Source organism: Equus caballus, chromosome 28 (genome assembly GCF_041296265.1).
Source record: "Equus caballus isolate H_3958 breed thoroughbred chromosome 28, TB-T2T, whole genome shotgun sequence".
NCBI classification, from domain to species: Eukaryota; Metazoa; Chordata; class Mammalia; order Perissodactyla; family Equidae; genus Equus; species Equus caballus.
Genome location: NC_091711.1, coordinates 51,265,548 through 51,291,634, shown reverse-complemented (window position 1 = coordinate 51,291,634; position 26,087 = coordinate 51,265,548). Strand labels below are relative to the sequence as shown.

Genomic DNA, 26,087 nt, shown 5'->3' with positions numbered 1-26,087 from the left:
GGTACACATCTCATAGCTAAAGAAGGCTCCACCTGACATCTGGTCCTGTACAAACACTGGAGGCCTCCAAATCAAACTGATGAGGAAGAGAAGCAGCTGACACCTGAGGCAGACAGTTTTCCCAAGATGAACGGACCAGGCCTATATATCCTCTTCCCACTGTCGTTTCTTACTTTATTTTCTCCCTCTCATTCCTGGAAGGACAATGTCCTTGTTCACATTTCCCAATCCCTTGTACAAAGGGGTAACCTCTCTGATTGCTGGATTTGCCACCAGAAACCTTGGTCTCTCCAAGACAGCAATGACCCCTAGACCCCCTGTAAGTAACTTCACCGGGTCCAGATGCTGTTGTTTGTCTAAATTGATCTGTTGGCCCCTTTTCCTGAGTCAGAGTGCTAAGCCCACCTAAACTTGTCCTTTGCTTTAATTTTCCCAGGCTTGGGATGAGAAAGAAAGATCTTTTGAATATTTATATGAAAGATTCTGTGGGACTACAAATGTAATCCATGCCATCTGTAAATTTCTTGATGTACCCATATATTTAGGCAACCTCTAGGTATGTGACGACATAGTACCTGAGCCTTGGTTATTTAATGCTGTCACCTCTATGCTGATGAACAGGCCTATAGATGAATTACTCCAAACAGGAAGATATGGACACTTCCGATTCTGACAGAGAGTAAAACTACTTTATTACTGAGGGAGGATTTCTCTCCTCATCCAGCCCAGCCAGTGAGAAACACCACAGCTCAGGCAATGGGAAACCACTGCCCCCTGAACTGTTACTTTCCTCCAATGGACTTTCCTTTAGGACAGCCCCACCCTACTCCCCCTTTTTCTCTATAAAAGCAGCTCCCTCCTTTGTTTTCCAGACTTACCGATGGTTCCACAGCATGCACATCCTAAATTGCAATTCTTTTGGCTATTCTCAAGTAAACTCATTTTGAGGGTAAAATAACTGGCAAATTATCCCTTTAAGTTCACAGCAGAAATGCAAAGAATTGGGGCCGGCCCCACGGCCTAGTGGTTAAGTTCACGGCACTCTGCTTCAGTGGCCTGGGTTCAGGTCCAGGGCACAGATCTGCACCACTTGTTTGCGGTCACGCTGTGGTGGTGACCCACATACAAAACAGAGGAAGCTTGGCACAGATGTTAGCTCAAAGAAAATCTCCCTCGGCAAAAAAAAAAGAAAGAAAGAAAAGAAGTGCAAAGAATGAAGATAGCCAAAACAATTTTTAAAAATAACAAAGTTGGGGGACTTAACACTACTTGATTTCAAACCTACCATAAAACTAGAATAATCAAGACAGCGCAGGGTCGTATGAGGACAGGCATGCAGATCAACGGGACAGAACAGACAGTCAAAAGTAAACCCGTGTGAGTATGATCAATTGATTCTTTATAAAGGTGATAAGTCAATTCAAAAGAGAAGCAATATCTTTTTAATAAGTGATACTGGAAAAAATGGTTACCCATATGCAAAAAAAAAAAAAGTTGAACCCTAGGGCCAGCCCAGTAGCACAGCAGGTAAGTTCACATGTTCTGCTTAGGTGGCCCAGGGTTCACTGGCTGGGATCCCGTGTGTGACCTACGCACTGCTTATCAAGCCATGCTGTGGCAGGTGTCCCACATATAAAGTGGAGGAAGATAGGCATGGATGTTAGCTCAGGGCCAGCCTTCTTCAGCAAAAAGAGGAGGATTGGCAGCAGATGTTAGCTCAGGGCTAATCTTCCTCAAAAATTTTTTTTTTTAAATTTAAAAAGTATGGGGGCTGGCCCTGTGGCCGAGTGGTTAAGTTTGCATGCTCCTCTGCAGGCGGCCCAGTGTTTCGTTGGTTCGAATCCTGGGCACGGACATGGCACTGCTCATCAAACCACGCTGAGGCAGCGTCCCACATGCCACAGCTAGAAGGACCCACAATGAAGAATATACAACTATTTACTGGGGGGCTTTGGGGAGAAAAAGGAAAAAAATAAAATCTATAAAAAAAATTTAAAAAGTAGGTTCAGAAAAAAAACCCTCTTACAGCTCTGTGATAAGAAGACAAACAAGCCCATTTAAAAATAGGCAAAAGATTTAAATAAACATTTCACCAAAGAAGATAGTACAAATGATTTATGAGCATATAAAAAAATCCTTGACATCATTAATCATCAGAAAAATGCTAAATTAACCCACATGAGACACCACTATATACCCCCTTGGAAGACTACAATTAAAAATACTGACAACACCAAGTGATGGTAAGAGTGTGGAGAAACTGGAACCTTCATACATTGCTGGTGGCAATGTAGAATGGCGCAATGACTTTGGAAAACTGTCTGACAGTACCTTACAAACTTAGCACAAGCTTACCATACAGCCCAACACTTTTACTCCTAGGTATGTAGCCAAGGCAAATTACAACATGTGTCCACATAAAGACTTGTACACAAATGTATGTAACAGCATTATTCACAATAGGCAAAAACTGGAAATGATCCAAATGTCCATCAATTGGTGAATTGATAAAGAAAACATCATATACTCAGACAATGGAATACTATTCATAAAAAGGAACAAACTACTGATTTGTACTACAACATGGATAAACCTCAAAAATATGCTAAGTGCAAGAAACCAGACAAAAAAGATTACTTATTGTATGTATTAGTTCCCCATTGCTGCTGTAACAAATTACCACAAACTTAGAGGCTTAAAACAACACACATTTATTATCTTACAGTTCTAGAAACCGGAAATCTGAAATGAGTCTTAAGGGCTTAGAATCAAGTGTCAGCCAGGCTGCATTTTTAGGCTCCAGGGAGAACCTATTTACTTGCCTGTTCCGGCTTCTGGAAGTTCCCCACATTCCTTGGCTCATGGTCCCTTCCTCCATCTTCAAAGCCAGCAGTGTGGTGTCTTACAATTGCTCTCTGATTCCCTCATCACATTACCTTCTCTGACTCTGATCCTCTTGCCTCCCTCTGAAAAGGACCATCACCTTGGGCCCACTTGGATAATCCGGGATAGTCTTCCTGTCTCGAGAGCCTTAATGTAATCATACGCGCAAAACCCCTTTGACCTCATGCACGGCAACATGGCCACAGGTTCCAGGGGTGAGGATATGAACATCTTTGGGGTGATTACTCAGCCTACTACTTCCCACAGTCCATTTACATAGAAATTTTGAGAAAAGGCAAAACAACAGGAACAGAATGCAGATCAGTAGCTGGTTGGACTGCAAGTGTGAGTGGGAATTGACTATAAACAGGTACAAAGGAACTTTTTGGGGTTACTATATTTCATTGATTTTTAAGATTTTGTTTTTTGAGGAAGATTAGCTGACATCTGCCGCCAATCCTCCTCTTTTTGCTGAGGAAGGCTGGCCCTGAGCTAACATCTGTGCCCATCTTCCTCTACATTATAAATGGGACATCTACCACAGCATGGCTTGTCAAGTGGTGCCATGTCCGCACCTGGGATCCGAACCAGCGAACCCCAGGCCTCCGAAGCGGAACTTGTGCACTTAAATGCTGTGCCACGGGCTGGCCCTTAAGATCTTTTTTTCCCCACAATTTAACACCTGAATTCAGAATACATCTTACAATTGATGGCATGGCATGTAAGAAGCACATGAAAAATGCTCAATGCCAGGACCAGACGGGCCCCATGACTGAGTGGTTAAGTTTGCGTGCTCCACTTCAGCTGCCCAGGATTTTGCCAGTTTGGATCCTGGGTGTGGATCTAGCACTGCTCATCAGGCCATGCTGAGGCAGCATACCACATAGCAGAACCAGAAAGACCCAACAACTAGAATATACAATTATGTGGGGCGGCGGGGTGGCTTTGGGGAAGAAAAAGAAGAAGAAGAAGAAAAGAAGATTGGTAACAGATGTTAGCTCAGGTGCCAGTCTTTAAGAAAAATGCTCAAGGCCATTATCAAAGAAATTCAAATTAAAATCACAACTAGGTATTACTACCACTTATGAGTCTGGCTAAAATTAAGAAGATTGGCAACACCAAATCTTGGCAAGGATGTGGAGCAAAAGAAAGACATTGTTTTTGTTGGGAATTTTTTTAAAAAGTGTATGATTGGCAGTTTCTTTAAAAAGCGAAATGTAGGGATTGGTCCCATGGCCGAGTGGTTAAGTTCCCACGCTCTGCTTTGGCGGCCCAGAGTTTCGCCAGTTCAGATCCTGGGTGCGGGCCTAGCACCACTCATCAAGTCATGCCGAGGTGGCGTCTCACATAGCAGAACCAGAGGGACCTACAACCAGAATAAACTGGGGGCAGGGGGCTTTGAGGAGAAGAAGAAAATAAATAAATAAAAAGCTAAATGTATATCTTTATGACAAGTGCTATGACTCACAATTCAGTTCCTAAGTATTCACCCAAGAGAAATGACAATGTACCTCACAGAGAGTCTACTACAGGGATCTTCATAGCATCTTATTCATCATAACCCAAACCCAGGAAGCGCCCAGATGTTCAGCCACAGGAGACTGAATAAACAAATTGTGGTATATTCTCAAAGTAGAAGAGTACACAGCAATAAAAAGGGATGAATTCATGAAAGACCACAACATGGATGACCCTTGGAAACACTATGGTGACTGAAAGAAGCCAGACACAAAAGACTACATACTGTATGATCACATTTTTATGAAGTTACAGAACAGGGTAGTCTGTAGTGCAAAGAAACAGAATAATGGGGTGAAGATGTGGAGAGTGACTGGAGAGAGGCAGGAGGGAACTTTCTGGGGTGATGTTTCATATCTTGCTAGTGCTTTGGGTTAACAGTTGCATCCATTTAAGATTCATGCATTTCACTATACACAAATTTTATCCCCCAAAAAAGAAGAAAAGAAAGAAAGAAAAGTGCAAGTTAATGATACCGTCAACTTAAAAGACAACTTCCCAGTTATTTTATTACCCTCAAAATGAGTTTAGTCTATTTGGCAACAGCCAAGAGAATTTCAATTCACGACATGCAGGCTATGGCAAACCATAGGCAAATCAGGAGACAAAAGGAGGGGAGCTGCTTTTTTTTCCTTTTTTTTTTTTTGAGGAAGATTAGCCCTGAGCTAACGACTGCCAATCCTCCTCTTTTTGCTGAGGAAGACTGGCCCTGAGCTAACGTCTGTGCCCATCTTCCTCTACTTTATACGTAGGACGCCTGCCACAGCACAGCTTTTGCCAAGCGGGGCCGTGTCCGCACCCCAGATCCGAACTGCCAAACCCTGGCCCATCAAGAATTGGAATGTGTGAACTTAACTGCTGCGCCACGGCAGCCCCGGGGAGGTGCTTTTTATAGAGAAAAAGCAGACAGGAGGGGCTGTTCTAAGGGAAAACCCACTGGGAGAAATTAGCAGTTCAAGTCAACCAGGGCTTCTCTTGGCTGAGCCACAGCCTTTCTCACTGACTGAGCTGCGGCATTTCTCATCAGCTGGGCTGTGGCATTTCTCATTGGCTGAGCTGTTGCTGGGTGGGGAGAGAAATCTTCCTGTAGTAGTAAAGTAGTTGTACTTCCCGTCTAAGATGTGTGTCCTCTCTTCCTGTTTGGTGTAATTGATGATTATGATAGGGTGTGTGAGCTTTCCCTGCAGGCCTTCCTGACTCCAAGTTAGTTGAGGCTTCTCTTATTAATTTCCAGAATAGACATACTGAAGTTTTTAGGGGTGAGAGCATTCATGTCTACAACTGTCTTTGAAATTAAAAATGATGGATTGACAGATGATAGAGAAGTGGACAGATGTATATAGGATAAAACAGGCATAACAAAATATTAATTATAGATACAGATTTTAGGTAGTAGGTAATGGTCATTGTACAGTTCATCTTTTCTATATGTTTGAACATTTTATAATAGAATGTTTGAAAACATTTGATTGCTCATCTTTGTATTATTGACAGCAGTTTTGCTATCTTGGTGATTTATAAAATAATGGCATTTTTTTTTTTAAAGATTTTATTTTTCCATTTTCTCCCCAAAGCCCCCGGGGTACACAGTTGTATATTTTTAGTTGTGGGTCCTTCTAGTTGTGGCATGTGGGACGCCACCTCAGCATGGCTTGATGAATAGTGCCATGTCCACACCCAGGATCCCAACCAGTGAGACCCTGGGCTGCTGAAGCAGAGCGTGGGAACTTAACCACTCAGCCACAGGGCCAGCCCCAGATGATGGCATCTTAAGTTCAATGACTTATGGTAATTATAAAGGATAATAATTTTGTAGCTCCTTAAACATCCCTATGTCCCTGATTTCCCAGGCTCCTTTGCAGTTAGGTCGGGACCACGAGACAGCTTTCAGCCAGTTCACGGCTAGCAGGCTCCATAACCTCTTTTCCACTGCCAGCGACCTCGGAGGCCATGTGTTCCCCAGGTGTAGCCCCTGACTTTCCCGCCAGTCCATGCATGAGTGGAAAAGCCACTGGAGACTTGGGCGTTGTTCCCCAAGCCTAGCCGAGCCCAACTAAAACCTTGGCGTGGAGAGCTTTCCTCAAAAAACAAAAACCAAATACTAAAACATCCGGCATGTCACTTATTAAGTTATCGTCTCTGCTCCAAACTCGCCCTTCTAGACTCAGCTGTGTGACACTGGTGGGGACTCTGCGGCCACATTTCAGAGGGCCAGGGGCTGTGCCAGCAGGGAGAACTAGAAGAGGCAAGGCCAGAGGGAGGAGGCTGGAGAGGGACGGGTACTCGCCCCTCAGCCGCGCCTCCCCACCGCGGCGAACACGCCGGCACAGCGGAATGCGTGCTGTGACCCGCATCACATCGGTCTGAACGGCGAGCGGGACAGCCCGTGGGACGCCGGGTGCACGAGGCAGAGGGCACGCGGCGGGCGCAGCCGCACGCCCGGACGACCAGGCCAATGGAGACGAAGGCGCCGGTGGTCAGACACGGACCCAGGACGCGACACCCTCTGCAGGACCCACGCCTAGACGCCACCCCAGGGAGAGCCGGAATCGCTTCAGAACGTTCCAGCGGAGGGATTAGAGTCTGATGGCCGGTGGATTGCGGGCTCAGCAACAATGGATTGGCTTAAGACGGCGGGCAGACAGCTCCGCGGCCTCCGCGCCACAGCCGCGCCGAGCTGGCCCCACCCCGCACCCGCAGCTGCCCCGGGGCCCTAACCCCGCCTGAGCCGACTCTCCGGGTCTCACAAGGCCCCACCGGAAGTCCCTCCTCCGGCCCCCCCGCCCCCCGGCCGCTCTGGCCCGAGCGGGCTCTTCTCGCTGGTGGGCTCGGCACGGCCCAGCTGCACGGCGCTCCTCCGGCCGCGAGGGGCGTGCGAGGCCGCGTCAGGGCCCCTCTGGTCCGCGGCGGCCGCTCGACTGCTCCGCGGCGCCGTCCCGACGCCGGCCGAGCCCCCCCCCCACCCCCCCAGGCGGTTCCCCCGGCAACGCCTGCCGGCCGTTCCCCAGGCAACGCGCGGCCGGACGCCGCCCGCCGCCATGGACGCGCTGTCAGGCGCCGGGCCTCGCCGGGCTCGCGGCCGCCCAGGCGCCCGGTCCTCCGGGGTGCGGGCTCCGGCGGCGCCCTGGGCGCGCTTCTCGGCCTGGCTGGAGTGCGTGTGCGTGGTCACCTTCGACCTGGAGCTGGGCCAGGCGCTGGAGGTGAGCGGGCCGCGCGGGGCGGCGGGGCGCGGCGGGGCGCGGCGCGGCGGGGCGGGGCGGGGGCGCCCTCCTCCTCCCGCGTTGCGAGGGCAGCACAGGCGTCGCCCCAGGCAGGCGGCCCGCGACCTTTCTGCGTGCAAGGTGCCCGCGGGCAGACCCCAGCCGTTCTCTTCCTCCCTTTCGCCTCCGGAAAGGTGCGCCCCTGGGCAAAGGCAGGGAATGTAGCTGCCAAGACTTCTCTGGACGGACGAGAGAAGGGCTTTGATTTTTCCCCAGTAAACACCTGTCTCCTCTCCCCGTGTCCCCACACTGGCTGTGGTGCCTTACCCCCTCAGTTGCTCCAGCCAGAATCCCAAGGGTCACCCTTGGCTCCTCCACTCCCTTCACTTTGTTTCCCATCTGTCCGCAAGGCTGACAGCTCCACCTGCGACAAGGATCTCAGATCCATCACTTCTGCTGTCACCCCCACCTAACTGTCCCCCAAAGTCCATCCGTTGTGGCTCTCCTGTTTCAAATCTTTCGACAGCTCCCCGTTCACTTAGAATTAGATCAGACCCTTGTGGGTCACATTCCAGGAACACTAGTCATCTTTTTGTTCACCAGGTGCACCCGGCTCGCCTAGCCTGGGTGCCTCTCCACCCCTGCCCACATGGGCAGCTTATTTTCCTCCAGCTTCTCTGTGGCAGACTCAGGGAGGGAGGCCCCTGCAGGCCCATCAGGATGGTCTTCTCTACGCCCAGAAGGCCACAACACAGAGCAGGGAGCTGACCAGTGCAGGGGAGGCCAGGAGGTAGACTTCAGCACACTGTCAGAAAGAACTTTCTGAGACCCTGAGAGGCAGTGCACCCTGTGACTGCTTTGGCCAAGATGCTCAGTGGCCACCCTCGGGAAGGCTACTGCAGTGTTGGGATGAGGGGATGTTTTCCAAGGCCCTGCTGAACTCCACAGGCCCTTCCCAAAGCTTCTAAACGGGAAGGGCTGACTTAGCGAGGATTCTTGGGTCCTGGCACGGTGCCCAGCTCTGTGGAGACCCCTTTCCATCACACACAGCCGCACCAGGTGTGTGTTATTATGACAGCCCGGCTTGAGGGAGGAAGGGACCTGAACACAGAGAGGTGATGTGGTTTGCCCAACGTCACAGAGCCCACATTCTTACCGTTGCCCAAATTGTTCCCCATAAAATCACAAGAGGAGTTGAGATTCTTCTGTTTCCTGAGGGATTCTCATGTATAGTTTTCTAGAACTTAACCATTCAGAGAGCGAATTCAAAGCAAGTACTGTTAAGGGCTCTGTGTGCTTGGGCTCCTGAGCCTTTGCTGAGGCTGCATAACTCAGGGCTGGGGTGTTGGGCACCCAGGGCACCTCTGAAATGCTCCATAGTAGTGCCCTGAGCCTCTCCAAGTCATCTGGTCTGTGCAGAAATGGGGCCGTGGACTCATTGGGTGGCGTGGCCCCAAAGCCCTCATCAGAGCTGCCTCTTGGTCCTGCCTCTCCTGGAAGTCATGGGGAAGATCGGGGGGCGTTCCAGGTGAGCCCACAGGCTTTCAGGGAGCACCTGCCTCGTGCTGGCTTATTTACAGCTCAGCATGGCTGAGCGCCACAAAGACCCTGGTACTGCACATGGTCCTGGGACATGGACGGAAGACCTAGGGGCTGCCTTCCAGGAGCTCCATGGACAGACGCATCTCAGAGGAAGGAGCAGGGCTTGGCCAGATCTTGGAGGATGAGAAGGAGGCAGCCAGAGGGGGAGAGGGGACTGTTTCTGGTAATCCCTCCCCGAGAAAAGCCAAGACAAGGAGCTGCCTGTCATTCATTCAGTAAATCAACTATTGAGCAGCTGCCACCAGCCAGTCCCTGTGGTACTGTGCTGGCTATGGGGGGACACAGAGTTAGGTGAGAAGACAGGCCCTGCCCTCCGGGAGTTCACATTCTGTGCTAGAGACACGGGGAATAGGTGGTTCAGGAGCCCCAGCACGCACAGGATGTGGGGGGTCCCGTGCAGATGGGTGCATTGAAACCTGCAGGCGAGGCAGCGGTCAGACTTGAGAAGAGGACGGGCGAGGCGGTGGGAGGACAAGAACGAGCAGATCAGCTGAAGGCCTGGCTCCACCGTCTCAGCTCTTGGAAATCCACCTCAGTACCCCGCTAAGCCAGGAAGCCTGTGGAGTGAGCAGTGGCCAGTGGGCCCAGAGCCCCTTCTTCACGTCCTGCCAGCTGCAGCTCCTGCACTGCACAGTCTCAGGAGCCTTCACAGTCGTAAGAATGATTGAGGACCAGAGAGCTTTCTGTGTGGGTTACATCTGTCGATCTTTACTAGGAATTAAAACTGAGAAAATTTTAAAATATTAATCTATTGTAAAAAAACCCCACTAAATATCTAATGTATTAATATAAATGGCAGGGGGGTCGGCCCAGTGGCACAGCGGTTAAGTGCGCAAGTTCTGCTTTGGTGGCCTGGGGTTTGCCAGTTCAGATCCTGGGTGTGGACATGGCACCGCTTGGCAAAAGCCACCCTGTGGTAGGTGTCCCACATATAAAGTAGAGGAAGATGGGCACAGATGCTAGCTCAGGGTCAGTCTTCCTCAGCAAAAAGAAGAGGATTGGCAGCAGTTAGCTCAGGGCTAATCCTCCTCCAAAAAAATATATATACACACATATATATATATATACACATATATATATATACACACACATATATATATATACACACACATATATATGTAAATGACAGGTTTTTATGAAAACAACCACATGTTCCAAAACAAAATTTAGTGAGAAAAGTGGCATCATTTGACACTTTTACAACCTTTTTAACGTCTGGCCAAATAGAAGGCCACTGGATTCTCACATCAGCCTCTGCAGCCGCTATCCCACGACAGGCTGCCACAGCCTCTGGAAACTGCACTGCACACAGGTGAGAAGATGAGAGTGAAGAAGGCAGCTTGTACTTTGCGGAGCCCTGGGCTACCCAGACCTCACTTTAGGCAGCCCTGTCCTAGAGGTACCTTCTCACAGCAATGTCCACTGCATCTGTCTTCCTCGGACAACTGGGTTCCAGGAGCAGCTGCCCATGTGGGCTGGCTCAGGTGGAAAGGAAGAGACCTTCATGGGCCTGGAGGGCAGGGGGGTCATCATGCAGCAAACTCCTTACTCTCTCCCTCTCTCTGAGGGTCTGCTTCATTTTTCCCCTCACTGAGGCATGGCCCAACTTAGTCACCCTGACCTCTGGCCTCAGCTCCCAGGAGAGGATGCACTAGCCCGTGGATGTCGGTTTCCCCTGTCAAGTGTTTTAATGGGACCCCTGGGCATGGATGTGGAGCTTGGAGGTCAAGGTGGCCTTCTCAAACCAGATTGAGACCCCCTGACCTCAGTGCAGAGGGCCCATCATGGCCTTGTCCAGCCACCAGGCACCTACTTTTCCTTGGTCCTCCCCAATGTACACACACGAGGGCATGGCCTGAGTGGTCCTGTGGCCCCTGCCTGCCTCGGAGCTGTCCCAAGTTGCTGCTGTGGGTCCAGCCCCACAGACAAATACCCTTCTGTCCCTCTTCCTCTTCTTGGCCCTTCCTTCTTGATGCCTCCTTAGCTGACATTTCCTTGAGGTTTCCACATGACCCACCTGTTCTGTTATACCTCATAGATGTTTTCACACACTCCACATATATGTGTTTGGTGAGGGTTCACTCTCTGCCAGGGGCTGGGAGGCAGAAGAGCCTGGGACACTGTCCCTGTTCTCAGGACATTTGGTGTGCAACAGAAGAGGCAGAATAGGACCACAACAGCAAGCCCAGAGCAAACAAGGACGAGAAGCTGCGTCATTCCAATGCTACGGACCCCTGGGTGCAGCACCTCACCCTGCCTGGAAGTTCAGGACACATCCCAGAAGCTGCATCATTCCAACAGCATGGATCCCTGGGTGCAGCACCTCACCTTGCCCGGGGGTTCAGGGCACATCCCAGAAGCTGCATCATTCCAACAGCACGGATCCCTGAGTGCAGCCCCTCCCCCTGCCCGGGGGTTCAGGACACATCCCAGAAGCCTCGTTGCAGCCAAAATCCAACTCCTCAGTGTAGAAATTTGGCAGGTGGCCTGAGGATGGTGTCCATGCGTGCAGGCCCTCGGCTCCTGGCCCACCAAGGGCTCCCGGCACAGCTACTACCTGGAAAAGCTGGCCAGTGCGTCTGAACACAGGACAGGGCAGTAGCAAAGCCCAAGGCATACCAGCTCCCAGGAGAGACCTTGGGGGCCTGCTGGGAGTGGGGGCTCTGGACTCCCTGCCTTTGGGGGATCCTATGAGGAAATCCATTCTGGCCACACACCAGAGCCACTGGGCCTGAGATCTGGGCCTCAGGCTGCTGCCTGCTCTAGAGTGTGGCCTGTCTGCTAGATCACTCAGAGCCTGTCACTTGGTGTCTCTGCTTTCACTGACCATCCACTCCCAGGCGGTATAGAGCTCGTCCAGCTGGGCACACTCACTGGACACTGCCAGGGCCCAGGGTGCTCTCCTGGGGCTCGCGCTCCAGATAGCACAGGCCAGAAGCTCCTGACTAGTGGGGTTTGGGGTGAAGATGCTCAAGCTCCTGTCAAGAGGCAGGGACACCACCGTGTTAAGTGACATCTGAGTAAAGACAGGGAGATGAGGCTGGCCAGGCCCAGTCTGGGAGGGCAGGCAGAGAGAATGGTGTGCCAAAGACCCTCCAGTGGACAGCTGGGTGAGGTGGAGTTTGGGAGGCAGAGAGGGTATGGGAGGCAGGGCCCTGTGACCACTCCAAGCGAGAGGGGAGGCCACGGGAGGGCTCTGAACAGCCACTCCCTGAAGCTGTGGGGACAGGCTGTGGGGATGGTGGAAGCAGGGAGGCCCAGCCACAGTCTAGGCAAGTGGCCCCAAGGCAAGGGGTGCAAGAAAGGTGTCAGGGAGCCCGCTCAGGTGTGGTGGCCAAGGCCAAGGGAGGGATGACTGGTCTCGTGCTGAGAGGGGCCTGGGGCAGGGGTAGGGCAGGAGGGTCTTAGCCAACAAGGCTGTGCTTGAGGAGGGAGATGGCAATGGCAGGGTGGGGGGAGGTGAGAGGAACTCACCTGCAGCCCGGCAGGCACCACACCTGCCCAGCCGACATCACCAAGTACTCTTTGTCCCCCACAGCTGGTGTACCCCAGTGACTTCCGGCTCACGGACAAGGAGGTGGGTCCCGGCCCTCTTGGGAGCAGACATCACCCAGGAGTGAGCCAGCCCTCACCGGGTTTCGTGTGTTTCAGAAAAGCAGCATCTGCTACCTGTCCTTTCCTGACTCCCACTCAGGTAGATGACCCCAACTCTCCCCGGCTCTGGGGCTGGGGGGTAAGAGGAAGAAGGTGGGGAGATGAGGCCATCCAAGAGCACCTGTGGCTTGGGCCAGGGGCATCACAGCCACCAGCCTGCCAGCCCCACTCCCGCTCTCTGGAGATACCCCAAATCCCACCCTGCAGCAGTGGCAGCTAGGTTCACCCAGTTTGTGTGAAAAGAGGTGTGTCTGGCAGAGGGAGCAGCAGAGGCTGGGCCGCACACTGGGTCTCCCAATCCCCACCTGTGCTCGCTCATAGCAGACGCTTCTCTGTGGGCTAAGTTCACTCTAAAACTCGCAGGCGGGAATTAGGTGTGCAGGAATTAGGACCCAGGGACTTCCACTAGAGATGCAGACCCAGCCGGACTTTCTCTCTGGGGCACTTAGAGTCCAGGGGGGGCCTGGTCTCCACCCCCAGGTGCTGGCAAGAGAGGCTCCAGCCCTGACACAGCATGGCGGGGGCTGCCTCTCTTCCCAGGCTGCCTGGGGGACACTCAGTTCAGCTTCCGAATTCGTCAGTGTGGAGGGCAGAGGAGCCCCTGGCACGACGACAGGCACTATGACACTGGGGCTCCCGTGTCACTGCAGGTGAGCCTGGGCTGCCCCTCCAGCCTGCGCCAAGACTGGGGTAGGATTGGCATGAGTAGCCTTTTTACTTGAAGGTCCCTGGGCCCTGTGTGGAAGGAGAGGCGGTGGCCAACCCCAGCTTCGACTGGGGATGAGCCAGCTCTTCTGGGGACTCACCAGGGTCCCTGGAGCTTTTCCTGAGCACCGTGTGTGCGTGATGTGCAGAGGCCCCATACGCCTTTGGTTTGGGTGCTCCTGGGCCCCTGAGCCGCTTACCACTGTCTGCAGAGATGTTCCCTGTAGAGATGTTGCCCTCTGTCTGAGCCAGGGACCCCTGGGCCTGACCCCCAGGGCTGGGGAGAGTGTGGAACAGCCTCAGCAGGAGGGGGCACGGCAGTGGCGCAGCCTGGCTGACCTGCTCCTTCCAGAGGGAGCCGGCACACTACTTTGGCTACGTGTACTTCAGGCAGGTGAAGGACAGCTCTGTGAAGAGGGGCTACTTCCAGAAGGTGAGCGCCTGGCTGCCCTGGGCTGCTGCCACTGAGAGGCGGGGGCTGGTGGCCATTGGGAAGGACTGACGGGCTAGGAGGTCCTGAGCCTCCAGGAGTGCCCACTCCTTCTGCAGACCCCTGCTCAGATCACAAGGGCCACCCTGCCTGGGGGGGTGCCACTGTGTCCAGCTCTCCTTGCAGTCCCTCCAAGGAATGGGCCCCGCTGCTCCTTCCTCACCTGGCACAGCACCCATGGCTCTCTGTCTCTGGGCCTACGACATCCCCGCTCCTTGCTGCTGGCTGGAGGGGACCCTCACCACACTTTCAGTGTCAGGACAACTACAGTCTTGAACTCAGACACCAAAAGCAGAAGCTCCTTGACCCCGGGGAGGTCCTCCCAGGGTCTCAGCCACGTGCATTTCCCTCTGAAGGCCCAGGTCCAGCCCCACTCTGCTCTCACCTGAGGTGCCCCCCTTCTGGGGCAGCCTTTGGATTTCCTCATGTCTAATAACCCTGGGCTCCAAGTTGGGCCATTCCTGGGGACAGCTGTCCAATGGAGTTGGTAGGAAGTGCTGCCTTGGGCTGACTCTGTATGAGCCAGGCCTCAGGGGTCTCTGCAGGCTCCTGAGTGGCTGGCGTGACATCTCACTGGCCCTATGGGGCCTCCAGTCTCTGGTGCTGGTGTCCCGCCTGCCCTTTGTCCGGCTGTTCCAGGCGCTGCTGAGCCTGATCGCCCCTGAGTACTTTGACAAGCTCGCCCCCTGCCTGGAAGCAGGTAAGTGGCTGTCAGGTGCAGCCAGAGCGGTGTCATTTCCCAGCTGTAGTGCCTGGTGGCTTTGGCAGGCAGCTTCTGCATGGGGCAGGCTCCTGACGCTGGCCTCCTGTGTCTACAGTGTGCAATGAGATTGACCAGTGGCCGGCCCCCATGCCCGGGCAGACCCTGAACTTGCCTGTCATGGGAGTCATCCTCCAGGTGAGGGCTGGCCAGCTGGGGCAGGAAGGCCCTAGGTTTATGGAGAAACCTATTCTCAGCTAGCAGCTGCTCCTTTCATTTCCCAGGTGCGCATCCCTTCCAGGGTGGACAAGCCTGAATCTAGTGCTCCGAAGCAGTGTGGCCACGAGGTGGGGCCCCCGTTCCTGGGCCAGTGGTGCCCCACCTGCCTCAACCCTCCCACCTGCCTGAGCCTCCCCACTTGCCCTGCAGGGTCCCTGTGGGGTGGCCAAACCCCAGGCAAAGCCAGGGGTCTGTGTCTTGATGCAGGGCTGGTTGCCCCCTACTCTCTCCTGTGGTGCAAGGGGTGGTAGTGGGGAGGCATGTGGGGCAGGGGTTGCGGCCCCCAGAGCTCTCCCGGGGTGAGTTGCTGCTTGGGGCTTGCAGGGTGCCCGCCTCGTCCTTGGCCTGACCCCACCCACCCTTCCTCTCAGAACCTGCTGCCAGCCCCAGTGGTCCTCTCCAGCGTGCATGAGCTAGACCTGTTCAGGTGAGCCCCTACTGCCTGCTGCCCAGGTAGACAGTGAGTAAGCCCATGAGGCTCAGGCCTGTGCAGGGTGAGGGCCACTGGGGGGACTGCCCATCAGCAATTAACCCTAGGCCAGTTCCATGAGGAACAGTTGTACAGAAGAGGAACCCAATGCCCCAGTGTCTGCACCCAGAGGAAATGGGCACAGTGGGCAGGAAAGTTCTGGAAGGCAGGTGCAGGGAGGAGAGTGGCTGTGTTAGGAGACACTTGCTCCCTGAGGCTGCCCCTCTCTGGGCAAGTCTGTGAGGGACCTGGGCTTTGGAGACTGTCCTGCTCCATGCTGGGCCCAGCAGGAGCCCAGGCTGCCGGCTTAGGCACATGGGGCACGGGGCCAGGCCATTGCAGGTGGACTGTCAGAGCATGGGATGGCCCTAGACATGTCCTCGGCATCTGCACGTGTCTTCACCACCGTCTCCCCTCTGGGGCAGTGCCCAGCATTCATGGAGCTGGGCCTGCCTGGGCCCTGGGGAGCTGCCTGGGCCTACTGGGGGTTGAGTGCTGGGAGCCTTCCCCTGCTGGGCCTCCCTGACTGCCTCTGCCCCACGTCAGGTGCTTCCAGCCTGTGCTGGCCCACGTGCAGACGCTGTGGGAGCTCATGCTCCTCGGGGAGCCCCTGGTGGTCCTGGCGCCCTCGCCTGCCATGTCCTCGGAGATGGTGCTGGCCTTGACCCGGTAGGCCGGGCAGCAGTGGGAGAGGGCGTCGGGCTGGGCCCTGCCGTGCTCACGCCCCCGCCATGCCCTACCCCGCAGCTGCCTGCATCCCCTGAAGTTCTGCTGTGACTACCGCCCCTACTTCACCATCCATGACAGCGAGTTCAGGGAGTTCACCACGCGTACACAGGCCCCGTAAGTGCCCACATCCTCCCTGCCCACCTGCGCTCCGCCACCCCAGGCCTGCCTCTGCCTCTTCTCTCTCTCTCCTCTCTAGACCAAACGTGGTCCTGGGAGTCACAAACCCTTTCTTTATCAAAATGCTCCAGCACTGGCCCCACATCCTTCGTGTCGGGGAGCCCAGGATGTCAGGTGAAGCTGGCCCAGCCTCTGCCCAGGGGTTCTGGGGAGGTGGGTGGGGGCTCAGAGGCCCACCCAGCCAGGGGCTTTGAGGGGTCTGAGTCTGCGGGCCATGAGCTGTGGCACTGAGGCTCGATCACGGGGCGTGTTTTCTAGGGGACCTTCCTAAGCAGGTTAAGCTGAAAAAGCCCTCAAGGCTGAAAACCCTTGACACCAAGCCAGGTGTGTGGCCCTCAGGCCAGCCCCGTCCTTTCCTTCCAGGACCCAGGCAGCGGCTCTGAGGCCTCAGGGGGCGGGATGTTTTCTGCTTCACCTGATGGGGATCAGGGCAGAGGTGCAGGTGCAGCCAGAGCAGGTGGGGCTGTGGGAGTGTGGGAGGGAGGTCCCTGAGGAACAGGGCACAGCTCTGCCCTCCCGCCAGGCCTCTACACTGCATACACGGCCCACCTCCACCGAGACAAGGCGCTGCTCAAACGGCTGCTCAAGGTACCAACTGGGGAGAGGCTTGAGGGGGCAGGGGAGGTGTGCCTGGTGTGTGTGAAGGAGTGCACGTGGCTGGGGCTGCATTGGGGCTGAGCCCATTCCTCCCCAGCAGGGCCTGCAGAAGAAGCGGCCGTCAGACATGCAGACCGCGCTGCTGAGGCGGCACCTCCTGGAGCTCACACAGAGCTTCATCATCCCCCTGGTGAGGCCCAGGGCAGGAGGGGATGGGGACAGGGGGCAGGGGGCTGGGGCGCCAAGCTCACTCCTCTCCCCACCAGGAGCACTACATGACCAGCCTCATGCCCCTGCAGAAGAGCATCATGCCCTGGAAGGTGGGGGTCGAGGTGGGGCTCCAGGGAGGGGTTGGGAGGGTGGGTTTCCCTCCTGATTCTAGAGGAGGGAAGGTCTGGGAGCAGACACGGGAGGAGGTCATAGGTGTTCAGGATCTCCCAGGGCTCCAAGCTGTGTCCACACCTGCCAGCCATCCCTCACAGGACAGAGAAATGGGGGCCACACCAAGGGGCTCGAGGCTCTCTCTCTGGGAGGACTGTCCTGGGATCTGTGCCAGGCACGGTAGGGGCTGGGGTCCTCAGATGGGGAGTGTGTCTGGGGAGGCTCTTGGCCAGCTGAGGTGCAGGGACTGTGAGGCTATGCCCACCCAGGCACACAGGCTTACCTGGCCCCTGTCTCAGACCCCTCCCCAGATCCGTCCCTTCCGCCAGGATGACTTCCTGTGTAGCCTGGAGCACGCGGGGCCCCAGCTCACCTGCATCCTCAAGGGTGACTGGCTGGGCCTCTACAGGTGGGTGGATGGCCGATGAGGGTCTTGAGGCTTCTGCTGCTGGTGGGCACAGGCTGCCCATACCCACCCCTTGGCACACGGGGTCAGCCCCCCAGCCACTGCCTCTCACCACCCATAGGAGGTTTTTCAAGTCCCCACATTTTGATGGCTGGTACCGGCAGCGGCACAAAGAGATGGTCCAGAAGCTGGAGGCCCTGCACCTCGAGGCCATCTGTGAGGCGGTGAGGGGCCTGAGGGGGAAGGTAGTGGAAGTGCAGGCCCAGGGCAGGGGCTGGGGGAGTAGGGGGACATGGGCCCAGGGCTGGGTGAGGGCCTTAGTGATGGATAGCCCCATCTTGTCCCAGCAGAACATCGAGGCCTGGATGAAGGACAAGTCCGAGGTGGAGATCGTGGACCTGGTCCTGAAACTTCGGGAGAAGCTGGTGAGATGCCTCCCGGCTCTGCCCAACCTTGGCCAGCTGGGCATGGAGGTCACCTGCCCCTGACCAACACTGCCCCTGCAGGTGTGGGCACAGGGCCACCAGCTCCCTGTGAAGGAGGCGACGCTGCAGCGGGCACAGCTGTACATCGAGACCATCATCGGCTCCCTGCCCAAAGACCTTCAGGCTGTCCTGTGCCCTCCCTAGGACGGGGCCAAGGGATGTGGTCCAGGGGTCTGACTGCCTCTGGGGGCCTGGGCTGGCTGAGCTTTCCCTTCCCCAGGGAAAGGCAGCCCCACCAGGCTCCCTGCTGCTCCCGGGTTGGCCCCTGCCCGGCACTACCATCGTCCCAGCAGTAAAGGTGACATTTGAAACCGCAGCCTGGCCCCTCACTGTTGGTGGATTATGTGCTGGCCACAGCCTCACCCGCCTCTGCCCGTCCCCGGGCCCCACCTGTCCTCTGCATGGCTGCAGGCTGGGGGGGGCGGAGCCAGCAGTGAGCCCTGCCGGTCTGGGCCCAAGGCCACCCGCTAGCTCCAGGTGCCCATCTGCCCAAGCCCTGTGGACCCTAGGTGTTGTGTCTGTTGTATCCTGTAGCCTCACCAGGCTGCCCAGCCCAAGACAGAAGGAGGCAGCTGACAGGCAGACCCCTGTCCTCACACAGCTCACCCACCCATCTTGCCTGGGCCTGGGCGGTACCTCGCGTAGAGTCATGGGCTTTGGAAGGGCAGAGGCCACTTTGCTGGGGGAGGAGCTCTGCCCCTTGGTTTGTTGGGAGGCCACTAGGGGGCGGTGTGGGGCCCAGCCCGCCTCTGGGAGGGTGCAGAGCATTGTCTAGGTCTCACTCCTGGAACAACCCCACGGGCACCATCTCATTTATTCTGCCCCACGCTGTGTCTCAGCTCATAGGCACTTGAGTCACGCACCTTGTGTCCGTCCACCCAACGTGCAGCCCGCCCTCACCCCCCGTGGCAGCCCTCCACAGCCCCTGCAACCTTGGGGCACCAGCTCCTTGCAAGGAGTGAACAGCCCTCAGAGGGGACACCCCCCATGTGACACCAGTGCTGTGACGCTCGGCACAGTGACAGCACTGTCAGCCAGTGGGAGGGTGGGCTTGAGGCGTGGGCCTAGAGCTGCAGGCCTGCGGTAAGTTTCCCGACCTCCGACCTCCAACCAACTTCCCACACCAAACGTCTCCCTGAGTCCGGTCCTGGCAGCGCGCATGCAGGCTGGGGAAGGGGCTTCCTTCTCAGAAGCCCCACTCAGTTGTGCCCCAGATGGAGTGCTCCCTGACTCCTCCACTCCCCCATGCTGCGTTTAGCAGAGGCACTAGACACCACTGTGTGCTGGTTCCAGAAATGCCCATGTTGCCTGGTCCAGCCCTGACCATGACCTAGGACAGCCTGTCACTGTCCCCATTCTACAGACAGCTGAGCCCAGCCTGGTACAGGGTCCAAGGACATGACTGCAACTAAACAGATAAGACAGGGGCAGGCAGGGGCAGTAAATGCATTTTTACAGAAGGGAGAAGCTGGGGACCTGAGTGAGAAAGGTACCATGTTGGACCCAAATGCCACTCTGGTCAGCTTGCCCCGGGCGGTCTGGTCTGGAGGGGCGGACTCCCTGTCGAGAGCGTGCTCTCCAGGGATGTCTGCAGAGGTGCTAGCACCTTCTTTGTGACTGGCTGGCTCTCTGACTCCACAAGAAGGGGCAGAGGGGACCATGGAGGTCCTGCCTGCGGCTGCCCTTGTTCACAGCTCTCTTCTGCTGGCCAGAGATGGTGCCAGGCCTGGGTCTGGGCCCTCTTATGCTTGTGACCCCATGCATGAGGGGTATGCCCCAAATATCACTCCAGCTTGTGTTCCCCGTATTGTACGGTCACCTCGCTTGACTTTCTGAGGGCTGCTGCTTGTGATGGAGGGCTGGGGCACCACAGGCTGCAGGGGAGAGGCTGCAAGGTGGCCTCCGCGGAGCTCCCAGGACCCTTGGCCTCCATCAGTCCAAGAAGACACAGCCAGGTTCCTGATTCCCTGTCTTCCCCGAGGGCTCTGGTTGAGGCCGTGCAGCTGTTCCTCACAGCAGCTTGTCCTCAGGACCATGGAGGGCAGGGGCTCAGGGGAGGGACACTCCAAGGCTGAAGTGTAGGGGTGGAGGCAGCCGCTCCCCTGGAGTACCTGGAGCCACGGAGGGTCCTTCTTCCTCCTGCCCTGACCCCTCTGCACAGACGAGGCCTCCGAGTACAGTGCAGCAGTGGGGTGGAGGGGCTAGGCATGGAGTCCTGCCAGCTCCATCCTGTCCCCCAGAAGTCCCCTCGGTCTATCCCAGGATCAGGTCAGCTCTGGCTTGGCTGAGCCTCTGTCTCCCCACTGGGCTGGGGGCAGGCAGTGAGGAGGGAGGAAGGGGCAGATGGGTGGAGAGAGGCCTGTGGGCAGGGGGGCCTGGATAGGCAGGACCCAGTTGGTCCAGGAGGGTGCTGTGGTCAGTCACTGAGGCTCCCGAGGTTGGAGGGGCCGTGTGCAGGGCCTGGGGGCGGCTCTGGGTGGAGGTGGGCAGAGTTTACCCATCGGCAGCTCTAGGGGCAGGAAGGACAGTGTTCACCCCCAAGCTTCCTGCGCTCTATTTAAAGACTCCCTTTTAGTCTGGGATAGTAGCCTTCCCATATTTTTGGTATTAAAATGCCCTTCTGTGACACAAAGCTTGTCTTGTAACTTCCTTTTTTGATAAAAAGTTGGCATTGCTGTCAGACCCTGACAATTCTAGGGTGCCCTGTGGTGGGGGCTTGGGTGGGCCGTGTTGTGGATGCAGTTCAGGGCTGAAGGGGTGAAGGTCTGGCCTGGCTGGTTGGGGCTGGGAGCTCAGCGAGATGCTGAAAGAACTAATGAGTGACATCCTCCCGTCGATGCCCCAGTGGCCGGGTGTTCTTGAGCATTAGGGGAGGAGACAGGAGGAAGTGGACTGTCTGCAAGAAGAGGACAAGTCTGGGTAGGGGATAGGTCCCCAAAGAGGGCAGGGGTGTCCCAGTGTGGGGGTGCAGGTTAGGGTTTGGGGGATGGTCCCACGACCTCCCTCAGTCCCCAGCTGATACTCACCACACCTTGTCCTATGACTGGAGACTGCGTGAGGGGCAGCAGGAGGGAGCACACACGAAAGCTGGCCCCAGGGAGGGTCCCCACCGCTTCTGAAGTTCAGGGGGCCCCAGGGGCATCAGGACCAGGGCAGATGGGCTGGAGTGGCCAGAAGTGGAGTGATCTCAAGTCCAAAGCTGGAACCCCCAGGGAGAGGCTGTCTGTCACCACTACCTCCAGTCACCTAGGGACGGCTTCTGGGTCCTGGGTGTGGGTTCCCAGAGGCCCGCTGGGGGTGGGCGAGGGAAAGGAAGGCAGCTGGGGTCCAAGGATGGGTTGTAAGGGGACTCCTGGCAGGCGCCCCCTTTCCCTAGGAGGTTGGGGTGTGAGGCTCCAGGGAAGGGGTCAAGGCCCAGCAGCCTCCACCCCCCGGAAAGGGCAAGGGTGTGGCCAGCCTATTCCCAGTCCCAGAGTTGGGGTGCCGGTGCCCAACCTGCCTCAGAATCAGCCACGAGGGCGGGGTGCCCTCCCCATGTGCCGAGTGGAGAGCCCAGGCCTGGGCCTCCCTGTGGCCCGGGGCGCTCCAAGGGTGGTGCCCAGGCCGAGGGGCGCTCGCTGCCTGGGTAAACCTGGGCCGAAACCGGGCCGAACCTCCCCAGCGAGGCGGTGGACCCACTGTGGCCGTGGGGGGTGCGGGGGCGTGGAGCGCCGGCCCGCCACCCCTCCTCTCCACCTCCCCTCTTCTCCACCTCCCCTCCCCCTCTCCCGTCCCCGCCCCCCTATCCCCGTCGGGGGCGGGGCCGCTGCTCCCGCGCTCCGGCCCCTCCTCGGCCACACAAAGGCCCGTCTCCATGGCAGCCGCGCGGGCCGGAGCGCAGCGCCGATCGCGGCCTGGGCGCCATCGAGCCTCGGCTTCGGACGTGCAGGTACGGAGGCGGGTTTTGGGGCCCGCGGAGCGGCAGCGCTGGTCGGGAGGCTTCGCCGTCAGCGCCGCTGCGCCCGCCTGGTCCTCTCGGGGCGCGGGGACCTGGGCGGGTGCCGGCCCGCGGAGGGCTGCTCGGGCCTTGGCCGCCGTCCTGTGTCCCTCGATCTGGGCTGGGCCGCTCCCGCCCCGCGCTCTTCCAGGTGGCAGGCGAGTCCTGCGGCGCGGGGGCGCGAGCCTGGCCGGGCCCAGGGTCCCCAGCCCGGCGCTGCGCCCTCTGCCGCCGCCCGCGTCCCTTTGGAGCCTCTCAGACCCCTTCTGGCTCCCGACCGCCCCTCGCCGCCCATGTCCCCCACCTCTCCAGCCACCAAGACCCATGCACTGGACGGAGATAGTCCTCGTTGTGCAAGAGCTCCGGGCCCCCGGGCCCCTACCCACCGGGTCGCGGTTCCGGGGCGGCTGAGCCCGGGCTTTCCCCAGGGGGCTGGATCCGCGGTCAGGCCTTGGCAGCCCGCTCACCTTTGGGACTCCTAGTGAGGAGAGCGTGGGCGAGGAGCACCCTGTGAGTCCTTGGTCTTGCCTGACCGGGCTGGAAGGTGGGTGCAGGTTCCGGGTTTCAGGGGACTAGGGTCTGCTCAGCTCCTGGCAAGTCCTGGGGACGGGAGTCTGCTTCTCCACAGGGCCTGCTCGACAGTTCCTGGTGTGGTTTGTTGGTGTGGTGTTTGGGTGAACACCTTGGGACCCAGGAAGTCTCAGAACTGCGGAGGGGGACAAGGGGTGGGGTACTCAGTGCCTGGGCCCTGCCCCACACCCTCTCGCCTGCACTTGTGCGTACCTCCTCCTGCAGGAAGCCCTCCTGGATGGGCCCTTCCCACCACTCTGCTCAGGCTGCTTGGCAGATTTGAGGGATCCCTGAGCTTAAGAGCCCCAGAGCTTCCTGCTGCGTCATTGGGCTTCTCTTCCCAGCAACTTGGAAAAGGAAGGAAGGGGTCTATCTGTGCCAATGGTGGCCTGTCGCGGGGTCAGGATGGGGGTGAAGCTGGGCCCCAAAGCTAGTGGAATGTCCGGGCCTTAGAGGGCTCTCTGGGCCTGTGATGACCCTGGGGCGCTCCCACTTTCCTGTCTGATTTCAGCCCTCATGCTCCCTCCCAGCTGGGGCTGGGCCCTGTGGAGAGTGGGGAACATGGCTGCCCAGAGGTGGGGGGCCTCCCCCTGACCGCATGCCCAGATGTTACCTTGGCATGGAAGGGAGATGCTGTCTGAGAGCCTGAGAGTGGACAGGAACCGTCCAGCAGAGAGGGGACTGGGATATCCCTCCTCTGCCCTGAGTGAGAGTCTCTAGGAGGCAGGGTCAGCATCGGCTTGGCTGGCCTGCTGGGTGTTTTTTGTGGTGTGTCAGCCTTTAGGAATTCCCAGAGAAGACTGAGGCCGAGCAGGTGGGCTCGGCAGGTCTGAGCTTCCCACTTCCTCCCCGCGTACCTACTGGGGTCTCATCTCTGTCTGAGGGATGAGGAGAGGCCTGAGGTTGGGCCAGGGGTTCCTTGCCCCAGGAAGGGAGGGAAGTCAGTGAGAAAAACAAGGGTTTGGAATGCGGTCCCCCTCTCGCGCCGGCCGCCTGCCAAGGAGGAATTATTTTGGATTATCCAGCCGTGTCCAGCCACCCGAGGGGGGAGGTGCAGCCATGGGAGAGCGATCCACTTCCGGGGCCGTGGGTTGGGAGCCTCAGGAGGCAGGGAAGGGCAAGTCTGGGCAGCTCCACCACCTCCCGCGGCTGCTCAGACCGGTTGGGGGTGGGGTGGGAGGGGATGCGTCACCCTTGGGTTGGAGAATGCTTGAGGTCACAGCCAGCAGAGTGAGCCTGGAGTGGGCCAGGGCCCTTCTCGGGGAGGCACAGGGCAGGAGGAAACCTGGACCCTGTCCTCGGGGCCCAGGGGGCTGGCCCAGCTAGGGGGCCCCTTTCGCCCCTAGAGGCCTTAGCACCATGGCCTCAAGGCCCTCTGGGACCGCCCTCCAGAGCCAGGTTCGGGGACACACCTTTGGCAGGTTACTCACCCTCGGTGCTTCCCAGGATGCTGGGGAGCAGGTAGGGGCGTGACTTAGTCTGCTTAGGGTGGGGCACTGAGACCTGAACCTCAGGCCACCCTCCTGCCCCCCAGTTGACCCACTGAGTGCCTGACATGCAGCCTCCCTCCAAGCCCCTCCGATAGCCCAGTCCCTGCCCTCACACCCCACCCCCAACTTGGATGTGGCGCCTGTCAGTCCTTCCCACAGCTGAGGGGTCCCCCTGGTAGGGAGACCTGAGATGCAGCCCTGCAAGGAGCCGTGTGGGACGCCGCCTCTGCCCTTTGGGCTTCCCTGGGTCCATGCCTGTGTGTGCCCAAGGCCATGTACCCAGCAGCCCCTGGAGGGACCACACTGGGAGGCAGTGCCAGCAGCTGGGGCAGAGCAGGATGCCCGGGGGCCTGGCACCAGCTCAGGCGAGTGGAGCAGAAGAGATTGAATTGGAAGGCACTGGGGTGGGCTGGCAGCCTGGGGAGGGGTCCATATGGCATATGCCCCTCTTCCCCAGGAGAGGTCTGTTGCAGTTGAGCCATCCCGGGACCTGGGCCATTCTGGGAACATCACAGTGTCCTTCCCGTTGCCTGCCTCATACCCACATCTTGGGGACCAGAGCTGATGGTCACCCCGACGTGGGCGGGGGGGTGCAGTGTTGGGGAAAGGCTGTGGGTTCCAGCGCCCTCCCATGCAGTCCGTTCTCTGATCTGGGCAGGGCCACACTGAGGTACCAGGCCCTCTGCCACTGGGGCTGTCTTCCTGTGAGCAGGAAGTCCTTCCTGATGTCATACCTTAGTCCTTCTTGCTTCAGCAACAGGCACCCAGCTTCTTGTCTTGGCCTCCTAGCTGGGGGGAATAAGCTTTTCTTCCCTGTTGAGGAGCCTCCGGTGCCTAGAGCCTGCCTTGGTTGCAGGTGGAGCTGGGGGCCAGGGGAGGGGGGAGAAGGAGGTAAGCCGATCAGACCTGCCAGGACTCAAACCCAGGCCTGGTCGGTTTCAGGCGAGCTGCAGTGGTTCCCCAGCCTCAACCTCCCTGTGTGAGGTAGGTGTAGTCACTAGTTGGGGCGAGGAGCAGATCCCTCTCCCAGAGGCTAAATGCTGTCTGTGCTTGGGGTGGGGCCTCCTAACTAATTGTCTTTGGTCTCAGATTACAGGCTGAGATGGGTGGATCCGGTGGCCTGTAATTGACTGGTGGAGTGGGGGCACTGGGGTGCAGGGGCCGGAGGGGGAAGTCGCACTGCTTCCCTTTTCTCTCTAGGCCACATGTGGTCCCGCCAGGTTCTTTCCGTCTGTGGTTTCATATTCCCTGGCGAGCTTCTGCTTCTCTCTGCCCCCAGACCCTGCTGCTGACCAGGCAGGAACCCCGCCTTGCCCTGGGGTTCCGCAGCTGCAGGAGTGTTTAAAGGACCAGGCTGGGCCTCTGCCTGTCCTGCGCCATCGCCCGCCCATGGCTGTTGGTTACTCTGTTCTGTGGAATTCACGAACCTGTGACAGTGACTAGACCCAGACTCCCAGTGGAGCCCCGGATGGCTAGGGATGGCATCCAGGCTGTTCATGAGGACGCCTGCAGGTCTAGCCCACCCCTGGTGGGACCCCAGGGCGATGTCTGTGTCACGGGGAGGAGCCCAGGGCTGGCCCAGACCCGGAGCTGGGGTTCCGTGTCCCCTCCTGTGGCTCAGTGCTGCCGTCACACACAGACACTGGCCAACCCACGTTGCCTCCCACTGTGGCTGGTGGGCCTCCGCCCCGTGGGCTGGCAGCTGGTATCCCAGTGCACTGGTCGGGGGAGGGGCTGGCCCTGGTCTGGGATCAGGGTCGTTAGGGGACAGGGCCT

The 26,087-nt window shown here is 57.6% G+C and overlaps 2 protein-coding genes and 1 long non-coding RNA gene across 34 annotated transcripts in view; 2 read left to right on the top strand and 1 right to left on the bottom strand.

Annotated features, from left to right (window-relative positions):
- The first annotated feature begins 6,838 nt into the window (after positions 1–6,838).
- Positions 6,839–18,591, top strand: DENND6B (DENN domain containing 6B). 20 transcript variants are annotated; one of them, XM_070253833.1, is made up of 20 exons: positions 6,839–7,601; positions 12,742–12,780; positions 12,855–12,897; positions 13,398–13,507; positions 13,915–13,995; positions 14,647–14,752; positions 14,871–14,950; positions 15,037–15,099; positions 15,403–15,458; positions 16,047–16,169; positions 16,248–16,343; positions 16,426–16,520; positions 16,665–16,730; positions 16,930–16,994; positions 17,104–17,193; positions 17,270–17,323; positions 17,684–17,793; positions 17,912–18,014; positions 18,141–18,215; positions 18,297–18,591. In XM_070253833.1, exons 1-20 carry the CDS (start codon positions 7,440–7,442, stop codon positions 18,417–18,419), a joined length of 1,740 nt encoding a protein of 579 aa, XP_070109934.1. In that variant the 5' UTR covers positions 6,839–7,439; the 3' UTR covers positions 18,420–18,591. The 20 variants fall into 20 exon arrangements, with proteins under 20 accessions (XP_070109934.1, XP_070109933.1, XP_070109926.1 ...); XM_070253832.1 differs by having other exon boundaries at positions 7,332–7,601; positions 18,138–18,215; XM_070253825.1 differs by having other exon boundaries at positions 7,332–7,601; positions 17,912–18,035; positions 18,138–18,215.
- A 1,120-nt stretch (positions 18,592–19,711) lies between these two features.
- Positions 19,712–25,319, bottom strand: LOC106782730 (uncharacterized). 5 transcript variants are annotated; one of them, XR_002804587.2, is made up of 4 exons: positions 25,046–25,319; positions 22,719–22,957; positions 21,302–21,566; positions 19,712–21,171 (listed from the first exon to the last, which is right to left on the bottom strand). It is a non-coding gene; the product is annotated as an uncharacterized lncRNA (long non-coding RNA). The 5 variants fall into 5 exon arrangements; XR_011433495.1 differs by lacking the exon at positions 25,046–25,319 and adding an exon at positions 23,035–23,168; XR_011433497.1 differs by lacking the exon at positions 25,046–25,319 and adding an exon at positions 23,435–23,571 and having other exon boundaries at positions 20,910–21,171; positions 21,302–21,474.
- The window catches only part of PLXNB2 (plexin B2), a 31,550-nt gene continuing 27,272 nt past the window's right edge, over positions 21,810–26,087 (top strand). For 3 of the 9 annotated variants that reach the window (XM_070253815.1, XM_070253820.1, XM_070253813.1), the window contains exon 1: positions 22,113–22,203. Coding sequence is in view for 2 of the 9 variants with exons in the window: in XM_023631307.2 (XP_023487075.2) it covers positions 21,810–22,203 (394 nt within the window). In the remaining 7 variants the exon portion in view is untranslated. Of the gene's footprint in view, positions 22,796–26,087 lie in introns of all 9 variants that reach the window. The other 6 variants (XM_023631307.2, XM_023631306.2, XM_070253808.1 and 3 more) reach the window with 5 other exon arrangements.